The 13817-nt window shown below is 40.6% G+C and overlaps 1 protein-coding gene across 2 annotated transcripts in view; it reads right to left on the bottom strand.

Annotated features, from left to right (window-relative positions):
- The window catches only part of ATP9B (ATPase phospholipid transporting 9B (putative)), a 189957-nt gene that overhangs the window by 170130 nt on the left and 6010 nt on the right, over positions 1–13817 (bottom strand). For both annotated transcript variants that reach the window (XM_069468330.1, XM_069468331.1), the window contains exon 2: positions 8312–8485. In XM_069468330.1, coding sequence (XP_069324431.1) covers positions 8312–8485 — 174 coding nt within the window. The remainder of the gene's footprint in view (positions 1–8311; positions 8486–13817) is intronic.

Consider the following 13817-nt stretch of genomic DNA (forward strand, 5'->3'; position numbering starts at 1 on the left):
CATACTGGCAAATATTGAGAATCCAGAGGGAGAAGCAAAGAAAAGTCCTCGGCAGAAAATGACCGGGAGCTTTACCTGATCACATGTCTGTGTGTGCTGAATACTTTCTAAAGTATTGATTATTCACAACAACACTTTGCCACTTACATAGAAACTGCCTTACATCATGTTCAACTGAAACTAAACCCAATACTACACGAATTACACGTTTCTTAAAATGTTTTAGAATTTGTATTTTTTTCATAAAATGCCTTTATAATCAAAGTAGTACTCTAATATTAAATAAAGCATTTTAACATATCAAGATCCTGTCTCCTAAAATTTTAACTAGCCATAATTAAATAATTCCCATAATTTAGATAGCCTCCTTTCCTCTCATCCAAAAAAACTGGACAATTATTACATCCCACAGGTACCTTTGGTCACCAAGCTAAAAGCAGCACAGCGCTCACACCCCCTGGAAAGAGGGGCACTGCCCCAGGCTGCTGCACCCCACGTGCTTTACACACTGGCTACTGAGAACCAGGAATACCCTGGCATTTGACAGCTCCCTCCCTTCACATGGAAATGACATTCAGCTGCTCCACCTTCCTGGGGACAAAGTAATTTTTGACAAGTAGTGAAATGTCCATCTCATGAGAAAGACACCAAGCTGGATCACAGAACTACACCTACCAATGTGCCTCACAGGGACTTACAGGAAGGTGTATTCATTCACACGAAAGAAATTCAAAGTTTTAAAAGACAAGATTCCAGAAAAATTTTTTCAAAGTGTACAAGCTGGAATTTTTGCCAAATAATAAAAACGAGAAAGCAGGTCTTAAGGCCTAAAGAAATGACAGCCTACTCACTCAGTCCCTTAAGAATAATTTCAGGCCGGGCGCGGTGGCTCATGCCTGCAATCCTAGCACTCTGGGAGGCCGAGGCGTGAGGATCGCTTGAGCTCAGGAGATCCAGACCAGCCTGAGCAAGAGTAAGACCCCATCTCCATTTAAAAAGAAAAAACAAATTAAATATAAAAAAAATAATAATTTTGGCCGGGCGCGGTGGCTCACGCCTGTAATCCTAGCTCTCTGGGAGGCCGAGATGGGCGGATCGTTTGAGCTCAGGAGTTCGAGACCAGCCTGAGCAAGAGCGAGACCCCATCTCTACTAAAAATAGAAAGAAATTATATGGACAGCTAAAAATATATATAGAAAAAATTAGCCGGGCATGGTGGTGCATGCCTGTAGTCCCAGCTACTCGGGAGGCTGAGACAGGAGGATCGCTTGAGCCCAGGAGTTTGAGGTTGCTGTGAGCTAGGCTGACGCCACGGCACTCACTCTAGCCCGGGCAACAGAGTGAGACTCTGTCTCAAAAAAAAAAATAAATAAAAAATAATAATAATAATTTTAAAATAAGCCTTACTACTCACAGGGTCTACAAATAGAAATACACTGAAATATGTAGAACTCATAAATATTACTTAAAATCTACCTGTATTGCAATATTTACTAACACTTTCCTCCTGCACTTAAACTAATTTACATACCTTCTACACTCTGAACCACCATCTAGTAATGTTAATGGCACTGAATTTTATAATGCCTGGTATTCAGGAAATTTAAAAAGTAGCAAACATTCACAACTGAAAATTTATAAGAAATAAAGAAGTAAGACCAAACTGGTTGCTAAACGTCCAATTTGGTTCTCTAAGGTGCAGTTTTTTTTTTTTTGGTTTTTTTTTTTTGAGACTGGCTAATTTTTTCTATACATATTTTTAGCTGTCCATATAATTTCTTTCTATTTTTAGTAGAGATGGGGTCTCGCTCTTGCTCAGGCTGGTCTCAAACTCCTGAGCTCAAACGATCCGCCCACCTCGGCCTCCCAGAGTGCTAGGATTACAGGCGTGAGCCACCGCGCCCGGCCAAGGTGCAGTTTTTAATTTCCACAACAATTCCTCAGTGTGGCAGATGCCTACTGAACAGGGACACTGTGACACTGTCTCAGGCTGCTTTTCAGGCCCTATGGCAGGAGACATTCAGGGACACACACACTGATTAAAGCCTGCCAAGTGGCCCAGCTAGGTTTTTCCACATGATCACAATTTATTAACATAAAGACTTTACAGACACATCAGACACGTTAAGCTGTTCTAACGCTCCCCAAACAAGGGTGTTTTTGCTGTTACCATCTACATTTTCAAACATAATATATTCTTGACATTTTCCTTAAGAAAAGGAGCATATCACAAGTAAAATCCAAAATTTGGCTGTCATGTTCTACTTGTTAAAATGCAATAATGTATTTAGCACTACGTTGAGACCGAGAACACTACAGTCAGGGATTCTTGCCAACTGACTGGCACAGCACCGCGCGGCACCGTCAGCAGCGGTCAGGCGAGCAGCACGTGCGGCCCGCGTCCTCGCGCTGGGCCTGCCAGGTGGTCTGTATCAGACCAACCCTCCTGCCAACGCTTTGCTTTCCTTTTGACTATAAGACAGGTTTCCAAAAAGAAAAGTACAGTTTTAGATGAGGAGTATCTCTAAAAACCCCACAGCTCACATCACACTTAAGGGTGTGACACTGACAACTCCCCACTGGGACGGATGGGGTGAGGGCACCCCTCCTCACACTGCTCTTCCACACAACGCTGCACATGTAGCCAGTGCCACAGAGCAAGGAGAGAAAGACAAAGGGCACACGTATCATGAAGAAATAACACCATCGCTACACGCAGGCGATACGACTGTCTAGGGAGAAGATTATAAGGAATCTACAAAAACACTCTTAACACAAATATTAATAAGTCAGTTCAGCAAGGTTATAGGATAAGAGATAAACATAAAAAACTATTTCTATACACTAGCAATGAACATGTAGAAATTAAAATTTAAAATACCACAGCAAGTACAATCACTAAAAAAAAATTAAATACCTAGGAGTAAATCTAACATTTGCATGCTGAAAACTGAACACTGGCAAGATCAAAATGTACCTAAATAAATGGAGAGAGGCACCATATTTATGATCTAAAAGATTCAACATAGTAGAGATGTTAATTCCCCCAAATTAATATATAGGTACAACATAGTTCCTTTAAAAAAAAAAATCCAATAAGTATTTTGTAGACATGGACAAGATTATTTGAAAATTTCTATGGAAGCCAGGCATGGTGGTGAACACTATTCAGGAGGCTGAGGCAGGAGGATCACTTGAGGCCAGGAGTTTGAGGCTGCAGTCAGCTATGATTGTACCACTGCACTCCAGCCTAGGTGATAGAATGAGACACCATCTCTAAAAAAATAAAAATTAAAAATGAATAAAAATTTTTAACAATTTCTATGGAAAGGCAAAAGAACTAACAGCTCAAAGAATTCTGAAAAAGAATGGTAAAGCAGGAGGAAACAGTCTACCCCATTTTAAGACTTACCATAAAGCTATAGTGCACCACACCCTGTGGTACTGGCAGGGGAGAGACACATGGATAATTCTGCCCAGAGAACAGAACAGAGACCCCAGAGAGCCCCACTCACATACAACTGACTGCTGACAAAGGCACAAAAGCAATTCAATGGAAAAAGGACAGTCTTTTCAACAAATGATGCTGGAACATATGGACTTCAACCTAAACCTTCCACCTTATTAAAAAAAAAAATTAACTCAAAAAAGATCCAAATGCAAAATGTAAAAAGAAGAAAATCTTCAAGACATAGGGCTTGGTATAATTCTTAGATATGACACCAAAAACACAATCCACAAAAGTAGTAAAATGGACCTCATCAAACTTAAAGACTTTTCAGAGTCTGCCAAAGACTATGAAAAGATGAGAAGACGAGATACAGACCAGAAGAAAGTATTTCCCGACTATGCATCTGACAAAGGACCCACAGGGAGAATATAAAGAACTCTTAAAACTCAACAGGAAAGGCTGGTCCGCAAGTAGCGAGTTATCACAACTGACTATTCAGTCAGTTACAAATCGAACTCCTTGTTCTACTCTTTCCCCCTTCTCACTACTGTACTTGACTAGTCTTAAAAAAAAATTTTTTTTTAAAAACTCAATGGGGAAAAAAAATCAAACAATTCAACTAGAAAGAGAATAAACAGGAAGAGATATTTATTTACTAAAGAGGATTTATGAATGACAAATAAGATGTTCAACCTCTCTAGTCATTAGGAAAATGCAAATTATGAAAACAATGAGCTATTACTACATATCTATTGGAACAGCTAAAATAAAAAATAGTGACAAAACCAAATGTTGGCAAGGATGAAGAGAAACTGCATCTCTCAAACACTGCTGGTACAAATTTAAGATGGTACAGGCCCCTCTGGAAAATAGTTTGGCAGTTTCTTTAAAAACTAAACATATACTTACCACACAACCCATCAATCGGACTTTTGGACATTTCTTTCAGAGAAACAAAAACTTACGTCCACACACACACCCAAAAAAACCTGTACACAGTGTTCATAGCAGCTTTATTTGTAATACCCAAAAACTTGAAACTACCTAAATGTCCTGCAATAAACAGGGGAATGATTACACAAACTGTGGTCCATCCATATCATGGAACATTAGTCAGCAACACAAAGAAACCACTGACACATAATGACCTGGACGGGGATCAAAAGCATTATACTCACTGAAACAGGCCAACCTCAAAATATTACATAATTCAAACATCACATCAATATGGAAAATAAAAATAAAGTTTTTTTAATTATGTGTTGAATAATTTCAGTTATATAACATTCTTGAAATTAAAATTAAAATGAAGATTTTAATTCTTCAAATTAAAATGGAGAACTGATTCGTGGTTACCAGGGTCAGGTGGAGGACTGGGAATGGATGTGACCACTGGGACAGCACAGGGAGCTCTCTGTGCTGATGGAACAGTTCTGCATTTTGGTTGCAGGAGTGGTTACACAGATGTCATGTGAAAAAATGACAAGAGAACCACAGGCACACATTGTACCAAGGCCACTGTCCAGGTTCGATATTGTGCTATAGTTGTATAAGATGTAGCCATTGGGGGAAACTGGGTAAAGGGTACAAGGGTCCTCCTCTATACTACTAGTTTTTGCAATTTCCTGTAAATCTAGAATTATTTCAAAATTAAGTTTCTTAAAAATTAAAAAAAAAGGTAACAGATGACAATGACATACCATGCAAACACTAATCAAAGAAAGCTGGTATAATTTTACTGAAGTTAGACCAAATAAGCCTTCACAGAAGAAATTAAAGATAAAGTGGGACAGTGAATGACAATAAAAGGTCAATCCAACAGGAAGTTAATCATCCTAAATCAGTATCATCTACTAACATACCCTAAAAGATATATAAAGCAAAAACTGGCATAATTAAAGGAAGTAGACACATCCACAGTGATGTTTAGAAATTAATGACGTCTCTCAGTAACTAATTAAATAAGCAAACCATGAATAGTGATATAGAAGATTTGAACTAGACAATTAATAAATATGACTTCATTGACATACAGACCAAGGCACTCAACAACTGGAAAATACAAATTATTTTCAAATACACAAAATTCACTACCAATTGTCATATTATGAACCATAAAGCAAGTCTCAATATATTACAAAGACTGAAATTTAAAAACAAAATTATAAGTATGTTCTCTGGCCACCATGGAAGATAAAAATTAATTACAAAAAAGATAACTAGAAAAACTCATGTTTGGAAATTAGGCAATACAGTTCCAAATCAAATGTGAATTAAAGTAGAAATGACAACGGAAGTTAGAAAATATTTTGAATGTTATGATTATGAAGTACCATATGTAAATACATCTATTATTAGAAAGGGAAAAGGTAGAATATGGGTAACCTGAGCATTCATCTTAGGAAGCTAGTAAAAGAAAAGCAAATTAAAGTCAAAAATTGTAAGAGAGAAAATAAAGACCAGAAATCAAAAAAATGGGATGCAAACACCCTGTGAGAGACACATCATCACTTACAGTATTCCACAATGTTAAATCTGAGTCTACTAAGTGAGGAAACATCAAACAAAACAAATTTGAAACATTCTATAAAATAACTGTCACTATTCTTCAAAAATGTCAATGGAATGAAAGATGAAGAAACACTAAACTATTTTAGATTCGAGGAGGCTAAACAGGCGTGCCACCTAAATGTGACACGTGACCACACCCCGTGCCACAGAAAACAAAGGACATTATTGGAACAATAATGAATATAAACTTAAAGTAGATATAAAGTCTCAACGTTAAATCTCCTGAATTTGATAACTGTACTATAATTATATTATATAAGAAAATACCTTTTCCTTAAGAAATACATACTGAAGAATTAAGATGTAAAGAGGAATGAAGTAATCAACCTAGTCTGAAATGACTAAGTCATAGGAAGCTATAGAAAGAATGATAAAATAAATGTGTCAAAATGTTAAAAAAAAATTTGGTGAATCTTAGTAAACGGTATACAGGAGTTCTCTATACAATTCTTGTAACTTTCCTGTAAGTCTGAATTTATTTCAAGATAAAAGTTTAAAAGAAAATAGACAAAAAAGAAGACAACACCAGAAGTTGGCTCTTTGAAAAAAATAAAACTGATAATCTATCAAGATTAATTTTTAAAGATACATAAATACTAATATCAGGAATTTTTAAACAGTGCCATCACCACAGATCTCATACATTAGCTAAATCACAAGATACTACGAATGAACTTTACACCAACGTAAATTTGAAAACAGATAAATCCCTTGAAAACATAAACCATCATAAATGACAAAAAACAAAGTCTAAAGTCTTATATCTGCTAAAAAAATTAATTCCATAATTAAATATGTATCCACAAAGAATATGCCAGGAATGCTAGAATATTGGCTACTTAACTCAGAACATGTTTTAAGTAAGCCATAGACCCATATCATTAATTAATAACACAAGTCAGCAATTTTTGAAACATTGTTTGTCAGGAAATTTTCTTCATATGAAGCTTACAGTACATAAAGAAGATAAAGACAGCCCTCCTTTGACTGAAAGCTGACTGGGGAACGACGAACCTCAATCTTGCTCAGCCTCATACCCGTATTCCACGTTGCTAATCTCGAAGGGACGCCACAGAATTCAATTTGCATACCACCTCACCAGCTGGCCCAGAAATCAAATCAGTTACAGAAACATCTTTTTGTTAAACTTCTAAAAGGATAATGAAAAGGATGATGAACAAGATACTTTTCAACAAGTATTTATCTTTCTTTTATGGATAAAAAAATATAAATTCATAATGGCTACAAGGGTATGGACTATAAACCTTGAACAGCAGAAAGACTGTAAAAGCTGTCATTTATCTGACACCTTCTGCTCAAGTCCTGAGGCTCACTTGGTTGTACCCTCTTCCTGCCTGCCCCGCAGTGGGCAAGGTGTCTCAGATCTACGTGCCAGACGCCAGTCAAAAGTGAATCGTGGCCGGGCGCGGTGGCTCACGCCTGTAATCCTAGCACTCTGGGAGGCCGAGGTGGGCGGATCGTTTGAGCTCAGGAGTTCGAGACCAGCCTGAGCAAGAGCGAGACCCCACCTCTACTAAAAATAGAAATTATATGGACAGCTAAAATATATATATAGAAAAAATTAGCCAGGCATGGTGGCGCATGCCTGTAGTCCCAGCTACTCGGGAGGCTGAGACAGGAGGATCGCTTGAGCTCAGGAGTTTGAGGTTGCTGTGAGCTAGGCTGACGCCACGGCACTCACTCTAGCCTGGGCAACAGAGTGAGACTCTGTCTCAAAAAAAAAAAATAAAATAAAATAAAATAAAAAAAAAAAAGTGAATCGTACCAGTTTATCTCAACCACCAGGAAACCTGTTTGAAATATAAAGACTTCTTGTCTTGGTATTTTGCTGATTAAATTAACAGAACAATTTTATTCCAAGTCAAAGCATTAAAGGTGGTGAATAATACACATAACTACAGTGTTATAAAATTGCATCTTATAGGCCCCTATCTTTCTTTCTGGATGAGAAAGGGACATCGTAAATGTTGATACAGTGACTGGAATTAATTCTACCATGCATTAACTATAAAATCACTAATTTTCTCCAGCATTAACCATTAAAACTTCTCATACAATATAAGGACTTTGGCTTTCCCTTCCTTTCAGATTATCATTGTGTGGTTTTACATAATGTTATCAATACTCTCCATGATATCATTTGTACAGTGTCTTCCTGCGTTTTTGTATCTCTATGTAGCAACATACCTAGTAAGCACCACTACACTGGAATCTAAGCCTGCAGAAATCCTAGCCCGCGAGGAAATGGGGCAGCAGCGGACAACGCACCTGGCGCAGAGGAGTCTCCACCCACCGCAGACAAACCACTCCAGTCCTCTTCTTCTCTGCGTCACCCTAGCTCGCGGCAGCGTGTGGTAATCACCCTCGTCGTTCTCAAAGCCTTCTTCAGACATCATCAGGGGCATCTCATCCAAATGGGCAGACTCATCTTCCAGCTGGTACCTAGTTAAAGGTGAGAGCGGAGTGCTGAGACAGGCCAAGCAGTCTTCTGTTACAGTGTAAGTGCTTCATCTAGGACAACACCTGCCTGCCCTAGTATTACCAATCACACATTCTTTTCCTCAAACTAACCTGCTTTCAGCTGAAGCCAACCATTAATAAACAACACTGCATAGTGATGCTACTTTCTTTTGCAAAAACATAAACTGGGTGAGGTAAATGGGTAAGGAAAAGGCTGCCCAGGAGGCCTGCCTCAGCCAAAGAGGCCTCGGTCACCCACGCTGTGAGAGTAACCCTCGAAGCACCTTTCTTGGGATGCGCAGCTGGACAGCACAACCCATCCTACCTAATTCTGTAAGAGGAAAGAAAAAAACAATCATCCGAAATATTACTGTCAGCAAAAAAAATACAACTCCAAGTAATGTCTAAACACTCTACGTTACACAACTTCACAGTCATCAAGCAAAGCTCTAAAGTGACTTTTCACAATATGTTGCTGTCTATATACCCAAAGGTATGAACACTGTCCCTTGGTTTGTTGTCAGAGTTGATATATAGAGGAATGATGCTACAACCCATTTATTCTCTGCTATTGCCTTTACTAAAACTTTCCCTTCAACAAAAATAAATCTCAACAACCAGCACTCTTTCAGAGCTCAACACTCCTCTCCTGATTCCAAAAAACAGGCAGCCTACCGGCAACACCATTCATCTTATCTTTCCTCAATCACAAACATAATTTATCTTTAAAAAATGAAAACTTACCTTTTTTAGAACAATTTGTCACAAACTATAGTGGTGATTCAACAAGTGCTATCTTACTTAATTTTACATCAAGTGTTTGTGGAAGGTATTGTCTTGATGCAAAAACAAGAAAGCAGACGTCTGGGTTCCTACGGGACAATGGCAGTCAAACAGGCTGCAATCTCCCCTCACGGTCTCTAAACTCCGTATAGAAGACAAAACCAACTAGAACCAACAACTAAACATAACCAAGGGACAGAGAACAGACAATCCTTAATTTACACGTAAAGAGGGAAATAAGTGTTCCGAACAACAGAGCCAGTCCCAGATCATAGCCAGGTAGCCTGCAGGGAGCAAGACAAGGGCCCTAGTAGCACAGAACACAGACAAAAATCACAGACAGGACGTCTGCCCCGAGAGCCAGAGGTCTGAGACCTCAGCGCTGGTTCCTGGGAGTCTGACGGCAGCAGAGCAAGGCAGCCTTGCAGCTTGCTAGCAAAGCACCACTGTCCGGACTGGAAGGCTTGGTGGTGAGGGGAGTTCTTCAGAAACAACAGAGGAATCAAACACGTAAGCAGGCAATTCTAATGCACTCTGCAAAAGTGCAGTTTAGAGATGGATCAGTATTATGGAAGACTTCTTCTTTTTTCTTGTTAGAGGGTACCCACAGTGAGTCTCCAAGAACTCGGTCATGTAGTTCTTACTGCCTGGAAGACTCACAGAGACAAGCACATGATGAAAACTATGGACAGCACCCACAGGCCAAAAGGCACGACAGACGTGGGAATAACTTATTTACACAGGTGCACGTACACAATGGTGAGGTGCACTCCTGTCATGGGCAATGGGACGATGTTTCTGATTATCACCTAGTGTACTTTCATCCCTATTAATTCTTCTTCCATGCAGACCTCCAGCCAACGAGGCAGAAGTGCACACTGTTTCAAGAGAAGGGCAGCTCAGCTTCAGGCATCTAAAATAGGCTCTTGAAGCCCAAATGAGAGTTTTGTGAAAGCCAAGACTCCATGTGCCCCACACACAGGACGCAGAGAGCACGAAGGAACAGAAACCCGCCCTGTCCGGCCCAGCCCCAGCCCCGGGGCTCTGACAAGGCAGCGTTTCTCTTCTTTCTCTCCTCTGTTGGTCTCTCGAGGCGGCGTGGGGAGGACAGAAGACACGATCCTCATTCTCTCTTTTCCCTCACAGCTTGGCCCCAAGACCTGCCCCCATCATGTGCACCTGAGCAACACAGGGCTTAAACTGAGGGAGACCCTGACTTTCAAGCATAAAACTGAGAAAAGACGCTCCTGGGAGGTGGAGATGTAGGATAAACCAACGTGGAGAGAGCTGGACAAGGGACTATTATTTTGACATTTCTTTATAATTTTTTTTTTTTTTAAATACAGATAGAGTCTCACTCTGTTCCCCAGGCTGGATGCAGTGGTGCCATCATAACTCACTGTAACCTCCAATTCCTGGGCTCAAGGGAACTTCCTGTCTCAGCCTCCCAGGTAGCTAGGACTGCAAGTATGTACCACCACACCAGCTAATTTTTGTATTTTTTGGAGAAACAGAGTCTCACTGCGTTGCCCAGGCTGGCCTCAAACTCCTGGCCTCAGGTGATCCTCCTGCCTCGGTCTCCCAAAGTGCTGGGATTACAAGCATGAGCCACTGCACCTGGCCTATTTTGACCTTTCTTGAGAAAGAGAAAAACCTTTCATCTGAGCAGCATGAGCACCTTCAAATTATCAGAACCAGAAAGGCATTTCAATTGTGACAGCAGGCTCATCTCACTCCCCTAGAGCTAAATAATTACCTCTTGAAGCCACCTGCTATGCCAGTTCTAGCCTAACTTACACCAACTAGCCATAAAATGCCACACACCCTGTAGTTCAACAAGGCACGCCAATCAAGCCAGTGTTCTTTCTGTAAACCAATGGGAATTCCTGATGAACAATTTCTGTAACCACCCTCTCTCCTGATTTGTCCTTTTTCCTTTAAAAACTTGAGCCTCTCTTTCGCTCTCCTGAGCACTCCCCAAGGCAACCTAGAAGGGAGTCCTGGGTTGCAGGCCTCAAGCTCTGCGTTTGCATAAACTCTCTTTAAACTAGATTCCAATCTTTTTGATCATTTTAGGTTGACATTCTATGTTTACAATTTCTTACAAAGAACAGTGGAGAAAATGTATTCAAGGGAAAAAAATTTAAAGACCAAAATAGATGTCTTCTATCTGTTGTTTCTTGAACCCAAAGCTTCTCCACCTTTTCTCCTGCCATTCTCTCTAATACTGATCATCTGGACACTTGTCATCTTCATCATCATCACTATCTTCTTTCTCTTGACCTCGTCATTCCCACAAGCCAACATGTGGGAAACGAAGGCGTTAAGAGGGTGGAACGATGATGAACGACTCCAGATAATCAAGGCTGGGAACAGACCAACACCGCTAGAAGGATTTCCACTCTGCTCTGAGCTTAAAGTAGGAAACTTCAGACCTTAAAATATATTTTCCACAGCATATAATGCGCTCTATACCTGCAGTTAGCTATCATTTTAGTCCTTCAGGGAATTGTGTGTATGTGAATGTTGGGGTGTAGAAAACAATTCCCCAAAATGTGGCGTTTCAGCATGCTGAGTGCTTTGAAAATTCAAAGGCCTCAGAAATGAGTCTCAGAACCAAGGTCTCCCAGTTTCTGACCTTTCCCCACCTCTCTGCCTCTCTGATCCTCTTCCAAACAGCACCAAAGGACGACTCTCTGGAATTTCCTCATCAGACTAAGAGACCTTCTTTCCAAAGGAAATCCAAGTGTCTTAAGACTCCCTCCTTAGGCATCTCATCAAATGACCAGTAAAGACCAACCAGAGAAGAGACCGGAGTGTTACACAGACTTTCATCTGCTCTCCTGAAGGCAGCATGGAGACACTAAGGGGCCTTAATCTGCATAATAACAAAGACCATCACTTACTAACCACTGTCTGAGCACTGGGCCTGTGCCCCATGTCCCTCTCCCCTATAATGAGGGCATGTAAGCCTCAATCAGCTTGGTCCTCTCTGAGTTCATATTTTATATGATGCCCATGCACACACATGCAAGGAACGAATGCGTTAGGCTTTTCCCGTTAACTTGTTTTTTCGTTGTAAGGGTGTGAACCTCTACTACAGAGAAGAAAGTCACCACTCCCTTTCCACTCATACATGTATGTGCACCACTTGTGTGTATGTGCATATGTGTGCATACAGGTGTGTGTGTGTGCACGTGTGTGCGTGTGTGTGGTGCTGGTGCCAGGTCATACTGTGCCTACTGGGATTCTGCGACTGGGTCAGAAGGCTTCATGAGACTATTCTTGAAACACGTGCCTGGCTGTCAAGAAACCCCACACGAGTGGAATTCAATGGAGGGAAGAAATCCTTCTAAGAGGCGGCCAATGCTAAACTGCCACCCAAGTTTCTCTATCGCCTTTTTAACATCTCGTAACTGCAAAATACTGCAGCAAGTGGCCTTACCAGGAAACCGAGTCACCCCCTTCGGGACCACCGTCGTAGCACGCAGTCTGTCACTGAAGCAACTGTCCTCACACGGTGCTGACTGCAGCACACTCCCACCTGCAGCTGGTGAATGAGCTGCCGGTGGGGCCCTGGCACCGTGCCGACTGTTCTGTCCCCAACCACCGTTAACCTAGTGTTTCTATCTAGTGTCAAAGGGAGAAGTGTTGTCACAGGAAGAGAAGAGAGCAGGGTGATGAGCCTGGAAGTGAGGGAGGGGTCTTCCTTAGATCATCAGGGAGCCGGGTCTCAAGAGGCGACACCTGGAAGAAAAGCAGCCACCCTTGGAAGGTCTAGGCAGGCTGGCTGACCGGCACCCTGGAGAAGCCAGGGGAACGCGCGGGCAGGACGCTGCCAGCTGGGGGAGGACACCAAATGCAGCTGGGAGGGGGCAGAGACAGGGGACTCAGCAACAGTTAAACAGGAAGGAGTTTAACTTAGGTTTTGAACCTGGGAATAATTTTTATTTTTGAAAAGGACTTTTAAAATATGTACATTCAAACATGAAGAGAATATGTCTTGCTTACAAATGGAAAAAATTCTTAACACTTATTTTCACCCCTTTTTTGAACACCCTACCCCACCAATCAAAATGATACTCATTTTAGCATCTCCATACAACCCCCTACAAACAACTCTGACACCATCACAGAGCACCAATATACAAGTTACATTTTAAATGATTTAGGCAAAAAATTACATGATCTGTGAAGTAAAAGGCCTAAAACAAATTATTTTTCCCCTTGAAAAGTCCTTTTTTCTTACTTCTCTGTATAAGATCACTTCTTTTAAAACAGTTAACTAGAAAATGAATATTTATATAAAATGCAATTAAAATTCAAAACACCACCTAAATATAATACACAAAATGTGATTTTGGTCTTTTTCATTAAGTTCGTTTGGCAACTATGTTGAATTTTAGCAAAAATCACAATCTTACCAAGTTTATTGCTAGAAAAGTAGTACAACGAGTTCTGAAGGAAAATGAACATAAGCAACATCATGTTTAGTAATCCGACTTCAGAAATGGAGCCTTTGAACTGGCGA

The sequence above is a fragment of the Eulemur rufifrons genome, chromosome 5 (genome assembly GCF_041146395.1).
Source record: "Eulemur rufifrons isolate Redbay chromosome 5, OSU_ERuf_1, whole genome shotgun sequence".
Classification (NCBI taxonomy): domain Eukaryota; kingdom Metazoa; phylum Chordata; class Mammalia; order Primates; family Lemuridae; genus Eulemur; species Eulemur rufifrons.